The sequence below is a fragment of the Labeo rohita genome, chromosome 20, assembly GCF_022985175.1.
Source record: "Labeo rohita strain BAU-BD-2019 chromosome 20, IGBB_LRoh.1.0, whole genome shotgun sequence".
Classification (NCBI taxonomy): domain Eukaryota; kingdom Metazoa; phylum Chordata; class Actinopteri; order Cypriniformes; family Cyprinidae; genus Labeo; species Labeo rohita.
Genome location: NC_066888.1, coordinates 2,183,988 through 2,204,166, shown reverse-complemented (window position 1 = coordinate 2,204,166; position 20,179 = coordinate 2,183,988). Strand labels below are relative to the sequence as shown.

The following is a 20,179-nucleotide window of genomic DNA, read 5'->3' as shown; positions in this document are numbered from 1 at the left end:
ATTTGGGGGGTTTCTCCTCAACCACCACCAGTGTGAAGCATCCACTTGGATGGCAGCCACAGTACAACAGTGCAATGCGCTCACCACACACATTGTTTGCAATTCAGTTTGATTTATTCGGACAGTTCACTCATGCATGGGATAGTTTGAAATGGTTTCTCACACCGCAGTAGTAAATTAGAGATTTTATAAGAACAGAAACAAAAAGGGCTGGAAAAGGTGGATATTTACCTACAATCCACTGTTTGAAGCAAAATTTGCAAATGTCTTCTCTCATTTGTCATCGACAAAGCAACTCTTTTATCACTATTGCAGCTCTTTATGAAAGACGATATGCCATAGTTAAAGACCATAGGCAGAGCTCATGTAAGGCTGGGCAAAGTAAACCTTCCCCTGGCCACAGGTCAGAAATTAACAGGGGCTTTGGACAAGAATGCCCCTGCACAATTCAATTAAATTGATTTGGGTTTTGCGAAAAAGTGAAATGAATTGAAAAGTGCCAATTGCATCATTAAGTTTAGATCTGCATAAAGTTGCATCATATTTCTTTTTACGTTTTTTTTTCTTGTGCATTAATTTATAACCAATCAGTTATGAATGCACTGCCCAATCAAAGGCATTCAGATTAGCCATCTCATGTTTGTTGACTGAATTCTGCACTCTCGTGAATTTTCTCATCATAAACAACAAAGTGCATGTACTTATGATGTAAGTAAGAAATTCAGTCATTATACAGTGTGGGCAGCTTCACTGATTATCAAAGGCTAGAAACATCTGTGGTTCTAACAAGGTCAATGAATTCAGTTGTTCCAACATTCCACTTCCATTAATATCAGCACAAAAACTGTGCAGTGGGAGCCTCACGGAATAGGTTTCCATGGCTAAGCAGCTGCATGCAAGCCTCACATCATCAAGTACAATGCCAAGCATCAGATAGAGTCGAGTAAAGCACACTGTCACTGGACTCTGAAACAGTGGAAACCTGTTCTGTGAAGTGATGAATCACACTTCTCTGTTTGGCAGTCTGGCAAACTGCCTGACTGGATGTGCCAACTGTAAAGCTTGGTGAAGGATGGGTAATGGTATGAGGATGTTTCTCAGGGGTTGGGCTCTAGTGAAGGGAAATCTTAACGCGTCAGCATACCAAGACATTTTGGACAATGCTATGTTTTCAGCTTTGTGGGAACAATTTGTGCAAGCCTCTTTTTAGTTCCAGCAAAATCCATAAATTCATTTCATATTCATTTCAATCCATAAAGTGGTTGGATGAGTTTGGTGTGGAAAAACGACTTTCCTGGACAGTGTCCTGACCTTAATGCCATCGTACACCTTTGAGATGAACTGGAATGGAGATTGTGAGCCAGTTCTTCTCAAATGCTGTGCTGATCAGATTCTCTTTTGATCATATTTACACTAATGAGCCGTTACATTATGACCACCTATCTAATAACCTGTAGGACCTCCTTTAGCCCACAAAACGGTGGCCACATGGCAAGGCATTGTATTGACAAAGTGGTGATAGGTCTGCTGGGGTATCTGGTACCATATTGTCAATTACAGGTCTTCCACTTCCCATAAATTGAGGGGTGATAGTGGTGTAGCACAGACCTATTTTTCAGTTGGGTTCCTGTCAGGTGAATTTAGAGGCCAAGGCATTAACAGAAATTCACAGCTATCAGGGATTGTGCTATTGTGATAATAGGGCCTAAAGTGCCCTAAAAAAACATCACTTCCGCCGTTGGCCTGCGTCAACCCAACAGTGCATTTAGGTGCCACAGCCTCTTTCGGTAATCGGTAAAAAGTATGCGAGCGGAGTGGAGCGACAACAATTTCCCCTCCGCGCTCCGAGCATTCTATAACCGCTCCCCTCCAGCTCCGCTCCAGGTTCACCGTTTCCCACTCCCGCTCCACTCCTTGCTCACTGATACCAGAAACACTGCTCCGCCTTTGCTCCGCGTCTACACTATTTTAGTATGTTTGAAGTACCACAGTTCTGTTCATAACATATATTAAAAGAAGAAAATCACAGAAATGAAACATGCAAGTGTGCAAAGTTTTCTCCTCATGCCAAATTAACATGGTTATCAGCATTAAAAGGTATAATTGCTGCCTTTTGCAGTGCAAATGTTTGTGATGAAAATAACAGTACGTTTCATCAGTTATTTTACGTACAGATCGCTGCATTTCTTACAGATTTCTTCTCGTTCGAAATCGGATACAGATGAAGTACCACAGTAAGTTTACATTTGTTTGAATGAATAATTGAGAGAGCGATTGCGTGTGAATAAGTAGTGTACTTATTTAAATCACGCTTTCACTTAAAAATATACAGTATCTTGAAGGAACAAACTAATTCATTGAAAACTATAACTTTCTCCTCATGTCCATTGCCGTCATCCTAGTCTTCACATCCTAGTCTTTCTGATTTGAGTGATCCATCTCTATCAAGCTATCTAAATGGGCTATGTTTAGCATGTGAATTCTTGCTAAATATGCAGTTATATTATGGGTTGTTGTCATGAATTGTACTCGTGATGGAGCGATGCTGGAGCGCTCTTGGAGCGAGTAAAAACCACAATGCTCCGACTTTTAAAATTTCCGCTCCTCGCTCCATTAAAAATCACACCACTCCACTCCGCGCTCCACTCCCACTCCGCTCCACTCACATACTCTGGATGGCATGTAGTTAGCAAGGGGACCCGGCTGGGTCGTTGGCTGCTCAGGCCTATACGCAGAAGACTCTAATGAACTGTGTGCTGACACACTGCCCTGGTCACCACTACTAGCTGCTGGTGATTTGTCACACTGTAGATCTGCAGTCACTGTGGACATTGCATTAAAGTCTCTGCTGCCCTCTGGCAGCGACACACGGCTGGATGATGGTTTGTCTAATGGCCATCCGTGCATTTTGATATGTTCACACTATAGCAACATGTGAACAACCCACAAGGCGTTCCCAAGACTGCAATTCCAAGATGATGCCAATGCCAAGTGCCTCCATCATAAGAGAACATGTTTTTACTCCACATTGTCAGTCGAACGTGAGAAATAGTTTTTTGATCTGATGCAGCTTCTTATCACAGAATGAGGCAAAATATTCTATGCTATAATAAATAACTATGACGACTCGCAATGGATTATAAATATACATAATTGTTATAAATATACCCAAGATGGCATGAAGAGCACAGAGAAGCTATACAAGTATAGCCGAGTGTTTCTTGTCTTCGTGTTTCATGATTCAAAACAATAGCTGGATGCCTTTGTCCACTAGGGGTAAGTGGATCGATCCTAATATCGATAGTATTGATACCAACGTTGGTATTGGTATCGGATCGATACTAGCCTGATGAGATCGATACTTTAGGTTAATTTTTTATCCTTTATGCGTAATACATTCAACAAGGAGTTGACATGTCTGTGTGTGTATATGCTGCTCTTTTCACGTCTCATATGCAAACATTGCTGCTCCTCCCCTGCTATGCTGTTTTGTTGTCATGCCATCACGTGATTCAGCGGCTCCGAGCACAAGTGGATACTTTAGGCTACAGTGAGAGATTGAACAGTAGAAATCCACTACTGTTGTAACAACTTATCCACCTTATTTTTCAATGCTAAAGTAAGCTTTTTTTTCTGTGAATGTGCGAAGCTTCCGCTTCATTAGGCACAGTACGGTAAGGAAATCATGAGAAAAATAACAGTGCAATAAACTGTAAAATTGCTGTCCAAAAACATTTTTTATAATTAAAACAATACATTAAAATTACATTACTTAAAAATTATATTTACTGAAATGCAGTACCTTGCCCCATAGATTTCTGTTGTATTTACAATACTTCAAATACATACTTGCTAAGGGTCAGTGTTAAAAATATTTTCTGCCACATACCATAGATACTGTTGATACAGCTTAAAGGGATAGTTCATCCCCCCCTTAAAAAATGTGTTACTATTTACTCACTCTTATGTCAAGAACAAAAATATTTTAAAAAAATGGGCATGTTGTTTGGTTACCAACATTCTTCAAAACATCTTTTGTGCTCCAAACAATAAAGCAAATCATAAAGGCTGGGCATGAGAGTAAATGAAACAGTACACGTATGCTGTTTTTTTATGTGGACATTGTTTTTCAGTTTCTTCCTACATATACATATATGTGTCTAACTCCAAAAAAGTGCCATAATAGTATTCTATAAGCTTTATGCACTGCTGTCTACAGATATATTTTGTATAGAAATGTGAAGAATTTTAATGACAGTAAATAATGACAGAATTTTCAGTTTTGCATTCATTTTAATTTAGTTTTATTGAATTTCTTAACCAAAATAATACAAGTAAAAATAATACAAATTTACACTTTCCATAAGTGATCACCAATGGTTTTCAATTCCAGCCCTGGTGACCCAATGCTTTGCACTTTTGTATGTCTCTCCCTTTTCTTACTTGATTCATCAGCTCATTAGGAGAGTGTCAGATAAGAAAGAATATATTGTCACGCTTTCATCTAAATATGTGTGTGTTGTGGGCAATGGTGTTTCCAGTGTGTTAGAAATGTTACGAGACATCCACAGGGAGGGGGAGGGCCACAGCCAAGGTCAAAGGGTAGCGTAATGAGCAAAGAGCCATCAGTTACTCACTCTCTGCCAATCTGCTGACATTATACTTGCATTAAGAGTAACAACAGCAGAAGTTACAAGAGAAAACACAAAGAGTTTTTAGAGATTTTACTTCTTCGGTTTGGATTGTTCAAATTGATTTTTCTCAGCTGCATGTGATTTCCATGCAAGATCTTGTGAGGAAAATGTGTGGTGAGGAAAAGGGGGGCCAGGGGTAAGCGAGGGAGGAAGTCCAGCTTGGCAGGGCAGGGCGTAAGCGAGAGAAGAACAGAACAGCAGCTCAGGCTTGAGTAGGGACAAAAAATAGCCAAGGGAGAAGTAGATGTGAGAAAGACTACAGCAGGGAACACAACAACACATACTGCCTGGGCATTTAGAGCTGTTGCGGGGGGAATCATGGCCTCTCTGCTGTTTGGATCTATCTGTGTTCTCTGCATCTTGTCAGCACTCTCGCACACAGCTTCCTCGCAACATTTAAACACAGTCCACAGGGTAAGTCCTCTCTTTATGGCTGAGAAAAGAATATTTGAATTAACAACATATGCCAAAAGTTTTAAATAAACAACTAAAATGTCGATTTTAGTTCCTGTACCACTTGTTATAGCCTACTTGTTGCAGATGCTGCAAGTATACTTCTGTCCAGAGCAGTTTTTTCAAGTGTTCCATTCTTTTTAGTGCTGTGTGTGCTCTGAATTATCAGAAACGAAAGACGGCAATCAAAATAAGATTTCAATACACTCAAATATCTCTAATCTAATCGAATCAATTTCAGCGTTCTTGTTATCGGAGCTAGGCTATGCTAGTACTTACTGAATGTCAGTGAGTGCCTCATATATGTTTTTGTTTCTTCTGAGGAATTATAGAAAAAATATATATAAATAGACAGAGACAGTCGCTTTGAAACAAAGTGTATTGTGAAAAGTGCTACGGTATGTAAACAGATCTTAAAATGAAACATATTGGACCTTCAAGAGCAACTTTAGAGCAATATCACTTTTCTCTGGGGTGTTGTTACTGGAAATATTCAGATTTGTTAAAAGTTGCTGGGTCAGGATGAAATGTTTTACATGGCTGTTTGGGTGTGAACTTCTTGTATTGAATTTAATGCTAAAATAATCATCAGGTTCAGTGTTAAATATGCTATGAAAAAAAGCTGTTTAAAAAGGTCTTTACAGAGAGAGGAGTTTTTGCGTCTCACGCTCTGCAAAACTGCCCACCCCAAAACTCCCTGCCCTCCCCACCCCCACCTACCCAGCCAGCAGCTGTTCAGAGTCTAGATGGTCTAATAGTCACTCCCCACCGGAAATGCAACAGAGGCGAATGGAGGCCATCTGTTGGGGAGACATATACTGCTCCAATGGGAAAAGTGAGAATACTGTACTGATACATTCCCTGAGGATCAGAGAAGATTCAAGTTGTGTTCCAAAGCCTAGAAAGCTCCCTAACTAAACATTTTTTTAGACATGTTCACAAGTAACAAAATAATGCTGCTTCTTGTGGGAATTTGGTAGAACAAGGTCACTTAGTTCATATTAAATATTTGATACATGATTTTACTTAACACACACAGATATTGTTAAAATATCTTTGTGGTGTGAGGACCCTCTTGTAATTGCTCTTCTCCTCTAATATGAATTGCATTTTTGAGGTCATAAACATGCTCGAAAACTCATGAAACTATCATGAATCTGATATGGCTTTCAGAAGTGGGTGTGGAAAAATGGGAAGTGTCAAAGAAAGTGCCCCTCAAGCTATGTTTCACATACATGTACGAAATTCGGTAGACACATGTAACACGCCAATACCTACAAAAAAGTCCCTCAGTATGAAGTTCGAGACCCAGCAGGAAGTCTGTTATTTCGAAAATTCTCTGCAAGTTTTGTGTCGTTTGTGCCATTTTCAGGTGTTGTATTTAAACAAACTCCCCCCTAGAGATTTAAACGGATCAACACCAAATTTGGTCAGTGTAATCTAAAACCCTTTGTGTTAAATTGCGAAGACTTGAGTTTTCGTTAAAGGGCGTGTCCGTGGTGGCCTAGTCTCAGCCTCAGATGTCACGGCCACAGAACGTTGGCTAAACGTCTAAAGCATAAGGCACACTTAGCTGGAAACACTTAAGGAGTTTCAAAGTCGTCACTCGATTCGTTACATTATACAGGATTTCCGGGAGACGTGTGTGTTGCGTTTTTTAATGTTCTGCCTGGAAACAAAAATGCTGTGGTGCCAAACCCTCTCACGAAAGAAGAAAGCCGCCGTCTTTACAACTGTGACAACAAGAGCTTATCAGGATCAACTAAATGCTGGATTTTCAAAAGTATGTGAAAAATAAAGTTTGTGGCATAGAATCTTTAAAATATGTCTGAGAGTCTGTTATTGTGCCAACATTTCCACGTCCCTAAACATGATGCGGCACAAAATGAAACATGATTGGTTGCTGTACCTGTCAGTCATATGGCCTCTTTGGCAGGCCCTGGCCATTCTAAGCAGCCAAAGTTCCCAGACCTTCTGCCGTCAGTCTGAAGGTCTGGCTACTACTGGCGGCCTGACAAACATTCACCACATTAAAAAAGGAAGTTGTTATAACTCAGCCATACAATATCTGATCTGCCCCAAACTTCACCTGCTTAATAAGAGTCCTGGCCTGAACACATCTAAAAAGGCCAATATTCTGTTATAATCATAACGCCGCCTGGCAACAGTAAATGACTTGTTTTACACTACCTTAATGTCTTACATGCAATGTCTAATCTGCACTAGACTTAACATGTTTGGTAAGAGTCCTGACCTGAGCATATTAAAGGCCAATATTCAGTTATAATCATAGCGCCACCTCTTGGTAACATGATATGTCATGCTTTACACCAACTCAAACATACCATGTTCAGTCTGCACCAAACTTCATATGTTTGATCAAAGTCCTGGATTGAAGACATCTGCATGCCAATGTTCAGTTATAGTCAAAGTGCCACCATCTGTCAGCAGGAAGTCTGGCACATGACTGACATATTTCTCCTATATTTACCACTTTAAAAACATATTGTTCCTAAAGTCACTGGGTGGCTGTGAGCCCGGGTGCGAGGGCCCTTTCAACGCTGCTTGCAGCTTTAATTACCATTTAATTTCCGTCAGCAGCTTAGTATTGGTGTACTGTGTATTAGATTATCAATCTGTTAGCTAAGCAACATTACCATTTGTAAATGGCAGAAGCTGTTACAAATGATGCAAGATGAAAGCAAATGCACCAGGGTTGGACAGAATTAAGTCTAAAATCAGAACAATGCTGTGGGGGCGCTGGGAACAAGCTTGGACTCAGACTTCAGCAAACATGCCCGTTGTGAAAGCTCCCTAAATGTATTCCATATGTAGCATGTAAATCATGATTTATTATAGTATTTTTAACTGCAAACTCTTTTTAGTTCTTAGTGTCTTTATTTTAACAATGGATGGTTTACATTTTGAGCGATCCATGATCAATACTACTCATTTTCTTGAGGCTACAGGCTTTCATCTTTAACTGCTATGACCTTCCATCAAATATAGTTGTTTGTTTGTTTGTGTATTTATTTATTTATGCATATTTTTTCAGTTATTCTTTTCCAATTGTAACAGTTAAGACAAAAAGCAAATACTGAAGGTTTGTGTTTTCACCATGTAACACAAAGAATGCTGGTCTAGAATAGCATATATGAATGGAGCAGAGCAACAGATATTCCACTCACGGCATTCTATAATCACTCTGCTCTACCTCTACTCCTGGTTGTCCAGTTCCTCAGAGAAACATGCTCTGCGCGATCATGGATATAACATTTCCTTCCATTCAGCACTGCATACATATTCTGAATTGCTCTGAACACTGACAAGCATTGAAATGTCTCAGTGTGCTTTTATATTCTATATCAGAACTCTTAGAACACTGCTTGGCCAATCAAATGTGAGGACCAAAACTAACTGTTGCACTCCTATACTGTTGTCCAAATAGAAGTGTTGTTATGATCTGGTATGCACTGTTGTGTGTTTCTTAGTTGGTGTGTAGTTTCACTAAAATAATGTAAACAGTGTAAGAGAGAGAAGGAGAGAGAGGGGTGGGTTACAGCCAAGGACGAAATAACTGTTGCCATTTCACAGAGTGGGAACCCCTGAAATGGGACTTGTGTTTATTAACATTTATCTGTTAAGCAAATATTTTAACCAAAGCAGCTCACATTGTACATTTACAAGTACACATTTTATGAGTTCATGCATTCCTTGAGAATCAAACTCACCAGACTAAAGTCTGGTCTGCTTTGCTGTTCATTCTGAGCCAAAACACATATAAATGATTTAAAAATAATAATAATAATAACAAAAATTTAGTGGAGTCACTCTTATGGTTACCTGTTATACTTCGGAATATTCCTTATTACTTAGCTGTCCATAGGGAACTGTGCCAAGAGCTTGTCTGGTCATTGAGGTCTATGTAGAAGAGACAGATTCATCATTTAAAACACATTTATTGTATTTTTTCCCACGTGTCTATATCTGTAATTATAAAATGATGAATGTATGAACCCATCCATTTTTCTACTGAGCAGAAAACTTAAATTGAAAACATTATTTACTCCACTTTTAGTCGTAGTACATTCCAGACAGTTCAGAAGTAAAAAAGTGAGAGAGTGTGATGTATGAAGGTCAGCTTTGTTCTGGCTTGCAGTGGGAACTGATTGAATTAAACAGTTCTCACTACACTACAGCATACTACTAACAACACAGCTACTTTCATGCCACTCATTTAAGGATGCGTTCTTGCGGTGGGCGTTTGGATATGTGGGGTGGACAACAGAAGTCAATATGCGTGGAAATAATATTCATGATGTGGATGTCATTCTGAGACTTAATGTCTTTAAAATGTTTAATCTTCTGCAAGCACGTACATTTGATCTTCTGTTTACCATACACCACACCATATGTAATTTATATATTCATAATCTTCAAGAACAGTATTTTTATTAGTGAGAAATGACATGTAGCTTTTAATTTGCTGAACTAAAATTGTGGCAAAGACATGGAAATAATTTGGGGAGTTGAAAATAATGAATTGGGAATATTTTAGAGTATGGGACATGCTTGGCTACGTCACATTACTTTTTGAAATGTAATGCAGTTAAGATCTGCCTGGAACTACTTTTGCTGTGCATTTACCTGAAAATAATTGCACACTTTAGAACGTTAGTCATACATTAAACAACATAACAATAATATGAACCACAAACATCATGAATCATAACTGTCAGATCTCATTTATACAAGCACACACTCAAAGTGGATGTTTGGTTTCTCAGGCTTCTTCTTTTAAGCAGTAATGATGACTCAAACGGGAAGCTTCAGCTTCCCACGGTCCTTTGCTCTGAGAGTCCCATGGGTGTCTATTGGCAGGATAGCCATTTGGGTCATATCACATTACACACACAACAGTCTTGTATAGCTGAACCTAGAGAACTGTCACAATACTGCAAAGCTTACCCTGTCTTTTTTAGTAGGTGTCTTTTGGAATGTATTGAGTCTTGTTGATAGCATGGAAATGACATGTGGTCATGTTCTGACATGAGGAGGCAAAATCTTCACTCTGCCGGAGTTGTTTAGTCCAATGTAAAATCACGGTCCAGATTCATTATATGTTTAATCAGTTTATAGGTGGGTAAGTAAGTAAATATATTAATAAATGTCTTTAAAAAACAACAATCAACAACCATGGTAATATAGATAATTCTTTCACATTTCTTCAAAATAGCTGCAATAATACAGTAACAACAATATTCTGAATATATTTTCTTTACAAGAACTGATGTTGATGTTAAGACAGATATTTTTTTTTTCATAGTCAGTAACTTATTTTTGAAACTGCCATTAAATGCTTGGTAAACACTATGTGAGCATCTTACAAGTAATTTCTGGTTAATTTTCATGCCAGTCTTACCATGATGGAGGCACTGTACATTATCTATTCTAGTCATTACTCTTCCAAGAGTTTTACTAGAAATCGTTGGACCGAAAGGAGGCAAAAGAGAGAGGAGAGAGTGAGTGGCCCCAGAATGAAGTGTGGATGATGGGATCTTTCATGCCTTTGACATATGGAGATCCTTTTACTTTGACACATATAGCACACTGAATTAAATTTGAGCAGTAGAAGCCTATATCGCATCAGACACGACGAGAGGAACTGGTTGGTGTAAAGTTAGTCAATTTTTAATGTTTAGCATGTTTTTAGCATGTCATTTTGATGAAATATCTTAACCTTGGCTCCTGTTTTTAATCAGTGTGTTGTTGACATGATTTAGTCTCATATCTATTTATGAATGTCCCAGCCCCCACTGATCAAAGAAAGGCAGATGAGATGAACTGTTGTTGTTTTTGTTTGTTTCCTGTTGGAGGTGTTCTAACTTTGGCTGATCTATCAGCAAAGAATGTGTGCTAATGTGAAACAGCTGTGAACCCATATTGCTTTCAAGCACGATGGTTTGAAACTTCATCTATTCTGTGTTATAAATTAGGGCAAGTTCAGCTAATCATTTGCCTATAGATCCTTAATGACACTGGTTAATAAACAGAAAAGACACAGTTCTAGGGCTAGGACTGAATATTTTTGTAGTACAGGTCCAAAGTGCCACAAGTGTCTATGGGGACATTTGCGTATCTCAAAAAAAACAAAAACAAAAAAACAGCCACCATTGGCTGATAAAATTTGAGCACCTATAGACAAGGTTAACAAAGGCTGTTCGGAACAAAACTCGGTGGGCATGTTTGACTCACAGTCCCAAAGGTCTGTGACAAATTTGAAAGAAATCGGCCAGTATTAAATAGGAAATAGTGTGTCAATAATGCAAAAGGACAACAGTAAACACTCAATTTTCAGTTAAAGGAAGTTCATCATTGAATTCAGTTGATGTCATCATCCAGCTCAGTTGAGTTCAAATAGTATACGATATTGCTGGAAATTAAGTGTCCCCAACTAAAGGAGACTAAGGGCACAGCGGCAAGGAACCAAAACTCCATCATTGACAGAAATGGAGAAAAAAAAATCCTTGGGAGAAACCAGGCTCAGTCAGCATATAGGAAATACCAATAGGAAAAAGTGTGTCTGTTTTAATAAAAATCAATATCTGATAAAAAAAAAGAAACACTCACATTTATTAGAGATATGGCAGATATCATGACTATGTTGATGCTTATGTTTGTCTATTTCTGTATTGTAGGTATGTGCACGAGGTTTCTTCCGGAGTGAGCAAGAAACATGTCTCCCTTGTAACTGTAAAGGCCATGCTGATAGCTGTGAGGACATCACTGGGATATGCATTGTAAGTATTAGTTTCAAAACTTCTGTCTTAGTTTAAATCATCTGTCTTTTCTAACAGTATTCCATGACATCAATAACCAGCCATCTATCTGTAAAATGTAAGCAAAACCATATGGAAGAATTTTTTTTGAACACCAAGAAGAAGATGGTATTTGGATGAATAACTGAATGAAACAATAAATGAAACACCTTAGGCCACAAATACATAATTAGAAGGTCAGTCAACTTTACATTTTAAATTCTAAATATTTTTAATTAAAGCTGTATTTTGGCGGTCTAGCGATTAATAAACATAACTGCATGCGTCTTGTGGAAGAACACTGTAGCTGGAGCTACTTCTCTCTGTTTATGTCTATGACGAGTTACTCCACAGCAGCTCCTACCAGAACCAGTCAAAAGAATATGCAAACTTATTATAGGCGTACCATAGTGATTCAGAATTCAGAAATTCTTCTATGTGGTAGTTGAAAGCATGCACATATGACAGACCTCTTCCAACCATAACCAAACACCCTGGAACAAAGTGTTCAGTATTACTGGCAAATTAAAGTCAGATGTGTTTAATTTGGGATGGAGCTAAAGTGTGCAGGACACTGGCTCTCCAGGACTGGAGTCAAAGTGCCCTGACATATGGTGCTGATAGAGTTTAACATTCCTGTAACCTTCCTGTAACCTTGCCAGTGTAACCAGCCTTTGTGTTTGGAACATTTGGCTGAAATGCACCTCACTTTTTCTGTGTTTCAGGAATGTCAGGACCACACCGTTGGAGATTTCTGTGAGCAGTGTGAAGATAGATATTTACCTGTGTTTCTTCCTGAAGGCACCTTTGTTTGTAGACCATGTGCCTGCCCGCTGTCACTGGAATCTAACAAGTGAGTCCAGACTTCAGCTCTGGCTAGACAAAGCATGCTGACACAAACCATAACAGCAACATGAACAAAATATATATATAACTGATGACTTTAGTTTTTTTATTCAGTTTTGTTATATTATATGCATCAACAAAGTTATTTTCATTACTAGTGTTGTTACTTGTGCAACTGCATCTGGTTTACATTTTAAGCCTGACATCAACTGTGTACATAACAACATGTTTGGCTGCAGTCCAGAGACCTCCATGTGGGAGGCTTTTATTCCTCAAGTAGGTGGAAAACTCCCAGTAATTAACTACATAGATGCAGTGAGAGAAAGACACGACAACGGCACAAAGTAGATATCAGACTTCAATTCTAACTCTGCTTCAACACACCTGCCTGTAAATATCAGGTAACCCTGAATACCTTAATTAGCTGGTACAGGTGTGTTTGATTAGTGTTCTGCAGGACAGTATACCCTGTTGAAAAAAACAGCATATGCTGGTTAGGTAGGTTTTAATGTAGGTTTTAGCTGGTCCTTTGCTGGTTTATGCTGGTCCTAGGGATACCGGTCATCAGTGGCGATTTCTTTAAGACTGCAAGGGAAGCTCAGCTTCCCCTATAATGTCACAAAATTAATAGTCAAATTATGTACTATTGTACTAACATTTTATTGACTAAAAATGCGTTAGAAAACGTTCATCTCAAAGACGAGTTCGTTCAGAATCAGTTAGATATAGCAGGTCGGCTGACTTGATTTTCTTCTCATACATTCCCGTAGCATCACAGTGCATTTCCCCGTTGAAGCCCAGCGTCCATTGACTTCAATGCGGCTGCTTTGAACGTTTTTTTTCAGTGCTTTGAAACTAGACGGTCATTGGATAAACGCTGCGATTATGTCCCGCCCACGGACGCTCAGCGTCTCTGGGGGTGAATGAGGAGCAAATGAGGAGTCTGGACTCCGAGCTTCTGCGTGATGATTGGAGGGTCTGTCGAAAGATTGCATCTCCTTTTGACTGACAGCGATTTTGTACTATAAGGAATCGCTGGAGCTATTCGCGCTCAGTCCCATCGCGGATTTCTCAAGTTCAGTCGAAATAAAAACTGCTGCAACCTATTTCTTTATATTTGCTTGGCGAAATTGCTTGATTTTCATCATACATTTCACACAATTATACACCACATTCCTTGTTTCACTTTTACAGAGTTTAATATTTTTTTTAGATCGTTCATTCATTCATTCATGTTAATATTTAATGTAGTAATCAATATATATATATAGATTACTACATTAAATATTAACATGGAGGATGACTATAAATTAATATAAATATAAATATATATATATATATATATATATATATATATATATAAATAGTAATCTTGAAAAATTTTAACATAACATAATGAAACCTTATATTTCTATTAAAATACTTTATAAATAAATAAATAAATAAATAAATCTCCATAATAACCTTATTTAAATTGCAAAATATTTATACTATATAGTAGCATCTGACTAAAAGAAAAAATGCATCATATTTTGCATAATAAAACTAAAGCTTTTTTTTTTTACGATTGTTTGCATTGTGACTTACTTATGACAATAAGGCACATTCTTGTGAATAAATAAATAGACAATTTTATGATGTAGGCCGAAAATGAGCTTCCCCCTATTTGACAGACCAGTAGCCGCCACTGCCGGTCATAGATTCAGCAGCTTTCCGTGCAGTACAATACCTTCCGAAACAATACATAAAAATACACACCACACCTTTCAAGTCTTGCACATTATTTGGTTTTCTATCATATTCTGCATAGTTGACCTCCTTTACAATAGGGATATAAGATTTTGAGAAGCTCTTCTCTGAACATTATCAGGAAAGCAGACTTTAGGAGCAAAATTTTATTGAACTATGGCAACATTTTATTTGACGGTGACATAGTAACACATTACTTATGCATAACTACAAGTAGCTAACAATAAACCAATAACATTAACCCTACAGTAAGCACATGTAGTTAATTACTATTGCTGAGTACTGATTTGGAAGATGCAGGACAATCTCCTATTCGTCAGGCACGTGCCTGGGGGTGTTTTGGGGGCTCAAGCCCCTGCCCTTTTTTTCAGAATTAGCTAAAATTGTCCCTCTAATAACAAAAGTAATGTGGTCAATAAAATGCATTTGAATTATAATTATTATGTCAGTGTGTACAAAACACTAACAAATTGCTTGAAACTCAGAAAACACCTGTTTATTTTTACTTATATCTGTCAGTCTGAAATGTTGTTGTGATTGCGTTTCTATAGATTATGTGCATCTTAAACAATCTCACATTTCTCGGTCTTGTTAATAAATCGGCTAAAAAACATATAACTATCTGTTTTGTGCCATCAACAGGTCTATTATGTGAAGTGTAAGTAATTCTGGTTCAGAAACATGCAAAGGACTTTATGCATTTATATAATTTTACTATAGTAATTTTAAAATTGTAATTACTATGTGCATAAATACTGTGTTCAATGTGGGTAAAGGCTGTTTTGGTAACATAGAAAATATGATTTCAAAAGAGTTTTCAAGTTGCTGTCTGATTTAACACCCAAATGCAGAGGAATGAATAATAGTAGGCTACATCTTTCTGGATGCAAATTGTATCCAAGTATCCAAAGATCTTGTGTGTACAGATTTTTGGTCCAATAATAATATATCTTTTTTTAATTTAATATAAAGAAAATTAATGATCATCCAGTCTTTAGTGGTATTACTTTTAAAAACAGCCTACAGTGATTTTGTCATCGTATTTCCAGGCCTGGAAAACTCATGGAAATTAATAACATCTTATGATGTTTTATTGTGACATCTTATTGTGATCTTTATAGATGATTGGAAAAAATTAATGTGAAATAGTTGGTAAAATAATGTTGAAATCCTGAAATAGCTTCCCGAAGGATGACTCTGATGTTTCTTGTGTGTGTTCTCAGCTTTGCAACTCACTGTGATAGGAGAGGTAATTTTCTGAGATGTGTGTGCCAGGATGGGTATGCTGGACACTACTGCGAGAGGTTCGTTCTCCACCCACAAATAACATGTTATACAGTATATAGTTTTGAGGTTGGTTTTTTCGATTTCATTCCTTAATTATATTTTCCTTCTCTCATCACCAAGATGTGCTCCAGGTTACTATGGCAATCCAATGGAGCTGGGGAATTCCTGCAAAAAGTGTGATTGTAATGGCAACTCTGACCCAAATCTTATCTTCAACGAGTGCAATAATGTGACGGGCCAGTGCCTGAACTGTTGGGGTAACACCTCTGGTGACAACTGTGAAAGATGTGCACCAGGTTTCTATGGGGATGCCATCAGTGCTAAAGACTGTCGGGGTATGTGCCAGCAACAGTACAATACTTTGCTGACCATGTAAAAACAGGGGTCAACAAACTTGTTCTTGGAGGGCCTGTGTCCTGCAGAGTTTACCTCTAACTTTCCTCAACACACCTGCCTGGAAGTTTCAAGTATACCTAGTAAGACCTTGGTTAGCTAGTTCAGGTGTGTTTGATTAAGGTTGGAGCTAAACTTTGCAGGGACACCGGCCCTCCAGGACCGGCTCTGGTGACCCCTGATGTAAAAAGTTATCTGGTAATATCTAGACAACAGAGGTGTCTACATACCTCAATTTCTTAAGCTGTAAACTGTGTAAACCCTTTTATGCTCTGACCAATTGTGGCTTAGTGTTAACATGACCCAGTAGTTACATTGTATTTTTTTCCTTTGTACACATGTGCAACTGCTGAATGTAAGTTAAATGATTTTTAGATAATTAGCATTCAAGTCCAGCTGGCATAGTCAGCGTTAACAGTCTTTAACATGTCAAGCAGTTGGGTAGTCTAGGCTCAGATGAACTACATGCACATCTGCTTATTATGCCTCTCTGTTTCTCCCTTATGAAAATTAACCATGGTTTTATTGATTACCATTTGTATAACCAGTTTTACTACAAATAGTATGGTTAAACTGTGGTTAATATAGCAAGATCATGGTTCATTTGTGGTTACCATGGTTTAACTATAGCAACCATGGCTTTCTGGTTTTATTTGTAGTGAAACCATAGTAAATTTTTGTAAAGGCTGGTAACAGCATTCAGTGCACATACATGAAGAGAGCTACTTGTGAATATTATTTCTACTTTGTAGAGTTCAAGCAGTGCCAAACAGATGCATCGCAAGCTGATTTGCTAAAAGATTTGCTTGCTGATTTGCTTGTCAAACCAGGACTGCCCTACGTAAATATGGAGTATTATGGCAACTGTACTTGTAGTTTTTCTTAATCCATAGTGGTAAAACTTTACAAATGTGTGTAATTATGCCTCTGTAGCAATATCAAACAGAAGTGCAAAAATAATCATTTCAAGCAAGTTTCTCCAAACTCTCCAGCATCAACCATATACAGACCCGTCCAAAACTAACATCACTAGTTCATTTAGTATTGTTGTATTAGTTAGATTGTCCTAAATATGTTGAGTATATTTCATATGTTTTATATTAATTGCTCAAGTAAATTAGTTTTTCTTGTTTTAGAGGGTTGTTATAAGGAGTCTCTCTGTTTTTCAGAGTGTCAGTGTGATAAATGTGGTACTGCATCATGTGATGACAGGACAGGTGTTTGTCACTGTAAACCTGGAGTCACAGGTCACCTATGTGACAGATGTGAGGTATGAACATTCATGACACACTCAAGGAAATATAAGGCCCGGAAATTCCATCTTTTTTCTTAGAATGCATGAATTATATGCTCAAATACATGTGCATACTGAGCGGATTTAATCTGCCATATCTTTTGAGAATCTTCTAATTTTGCATATATAGGAGGGTTATTCCGGATTTGGCACTTGCATGGGTTGCCGTCGGTGTGAATGTGCCTCTGCCGCCCTCCGTGCCACCTGTCACCCTCTTACACACAGCTGCCAGTGCCGCCCGGGGGCTGGAGGCCGGTACTGTGAGCGCTGCCTGCCAGGATTCTGGGATTACAGCCCTTCCGGCTGCAAGAGTAAGTCTGAGCGATCTCACTGCATATGGCATGATTCACAGCTGGAGCAGGAATTCAGGTTCAGGATTGCAATGTCAAGACTCTGTAGTTATTCTGAAACTATGTTTATTAGGTTGTGTTTACACTGGGTTTCAAACAAAAAAAAAAAAAAAATTCTAAAATTCATGGTTTCAAAAGACTTATCAAACCAATCTCAACCTCAAGACTTCAAAAGATCCACACCAAAACCTAAAAGATCCACACCAAAACCTGAAAGTGCCCAACAGATCAGCAATGAAAACTTCACTTACTGTAGCAATAGTTTTAAGTAATTTAAACAGCACTTTTTTTGGTTCACTGCAATACCACTTCCATCTGGCTTGTGAATTTGGTGTGAGAATGCAGAGGGTCATTTTTCATCACCCTTGTCCTGAGCAGAACAGTTGAACAGCTGTTCCCATGACCCATCATTTATAATTTTGTTAAGGGATCTATACACCCACACAGTCGCTTGGCCATCTGCACATAAGAATGGGGATTTACATTAATAATGTATTTCCTATTACATCATCATTTCCCTCTTAACATACCAGCCCCATTTGTGGCCCAAGCAAGTTTTGAGTTTGGGTGTGTTGAAACAATGTGTCAAATAGAAAATGAAAGAGATAACAGTTGTCTTAAGCAGTAATTCATAATTTTTTTCAAGTAGTTTAAACCCAGCTACTTACGGTGTTTTAGTGATCATTGGTGTGTCTACATACAAACAAACAAACAAATAAATATAGTTACAAAAATTAAAAAACAATGTTAACAATGCTTTGGTCACACTTGATTTTAAGGTCCAGTTCTAGCTATTAACAAACCATTAACTACAGCTTTTGCCATAATAAACTCCTAATTTGCTGCTTATTAATAGTAAGTAAGGTAGTTGTTAAGTTTAGGTGTTGGGTGGGACTGGGGATATACAATATGGTCATGCACAATAGGTGCTTTCTAAGTACTAATAAACAGCCAATATGTTAATAATAGGCATGATAATAAGTAACTAGATAAAAAGTTTGTTAGCAAACTTTAAGTTGGCTTGAGAAAGCCTAGCCAGTAAGTTTTAAGTAGTTTTAAAAGCTTTTAGTTTAAAGAAAGTTTAAAGGTTTTCAATTTGAAATAGTTTTAGTTTGATTGATAAAGTTTGAAGATAGATAGGCTAGATAGATATAAATAAAGAAAAAAAGAAAAATTAGTTAGAAAGAAAAAGAAAGAAAGAAAGATTAGTTAGAAAGAAAGAAACATTAGTTAGAAAGAAAGAAGAAAGATAAAAAAGAAAGATTAGTTAGAAAGAAAGAAAAAAGAAAGATTAGTAAGAAAGAAAAGTAAGAAAGAAAGAAAAGTAAAAAAGAAAAAAGAAAGATTAGTAAGAAAGAAAGAAAAGTAAGAAAGAAAGAAAAGTAAAAAAAGAAAAAAGAAAGATTAGTTAGAAAGAAAAGTAAGCAAGAAAGAAAAGAAAGATTAGTTAGAAAGAAAGAAAAAGAAAAAAGAAAGATTAGCTAGAAATAAAGAAGAAAGACTGGTTAGAAAGAAAGAAAGAAAAAAGGAAGAAAGATTAGTTAGAACGAAAGAAAAAAGAAAGATTTGTTAGAAAGGAAAGAAAGATTAGTTAGAAAGATTAGTTAGAAAGAAAGCATGTCGCTAGCATGGTTTTAGCATGATTAGCAAGTCGCCAACATGATTCTAGCATGACTAGCAAGTCGCTAGCATGATTTTAGCAAGTCGTTAGTATGATTTTAGCATGACTAGCAAGTCACTAGCATGATTTTAACATGACTAGCAAGTCACTAGCATGATTTTAGCATGACTAGCAAGTCGCTAGCATGATTTTAGGATGACTAGCAAATCATTAGCACGACTTTAGCATGACTAGCAAGTCACTAGCATGATTTTAGCATGACTAACAAAGTCGCTAGCAGGATTTAAGCATGACTAGCAAGTCGCTAGCATGATTTTAGCATGATTAGCAAGTCGCCAACATGATTTTAGCATGACTAGCAAATCGCTAGCATGATTTTAGCAAGTCACTAGCATGATTTTAGCATGAATAGCAAGTCGCTAGCATGATTTTAGCATTACTAGCAAGTCCCTAGCATGATTTTAGCATGATTAACAAGTCGCTAACATGATTTTAGCATGACTAGAAAGTCGCTAGCATGATTTTAGCAAGTCGTTAGCATGATTTTAGCATGACTAGCAAGTTGCTAGCATGATTTTAACATGATTAGCAAAGTCGCTAGCATGATTTTAGCATGACTAGCAAGTCGCTAGCATGATTTTAGCATTATTTTAGCATGATTAACAAGTCGCTAG

The 20,179-nt window shown here is 37.6% G+C and overlaps 1 protein-coding gene across 1 annotated transcript; it reads left to right on the top strand.

Moving 5' to 3' along the window:
- Positions 1-4,824: 4,824 nt before the first annotated feature.
- lama4 (laminin, alpha 4) lies at positions 4,825-19,890 on the top strand. The gene is made up of 7 exons (XM_051137771.1): positions 4,825-5,108; positions 11,846-11,947; positions 12,691-12,818; positions 15,784-15,864; positions 15,968-16,182; positions 17,410-17,510; positions 17,665-19,890. The coding sequence occupies exons 1-7, from the start codon at positions 5,013-5,015 to the stop codon at positions 18,154-18,156; spliced, it is 1,215 nt and encodes a 404-aa protein (XP_050993728.1). The 5' UTR covers positions 4,825-5,012; the 3' UTR covers positions 18,157-19,890.
- Positions 19,891-20,179: the final 289 nt, after the last annotated feature.

What these genes read in the sequence shown, in the direction of transcription:
- lama4 (XM_051137771.1), top strand. Translation starts at nt 5,013, where the DNA reads ATGGCCTCTCTGCTGTTTGGATCTATCTGTGTTCTCTGCATCTTGTCA. An exon ending in ATTTAAACACAGTCCACAGG is followed by an intron (nt 5,109 to 11,845) that starts GTAAGTCCTCTC and finishes TCTGTATTGTAG; the next exon opens with GTATGTGCACGAGGTTTCTT. An exon ending in CAGTGCTAAAGACTGTCGGG is followed by an intron (nt 16,183 to 17,409) that starts GTATGTGCCAGC and finishes TCTGTTTTTCAG; the next exon opens with AGTGTCAGTGTGATAAATGT.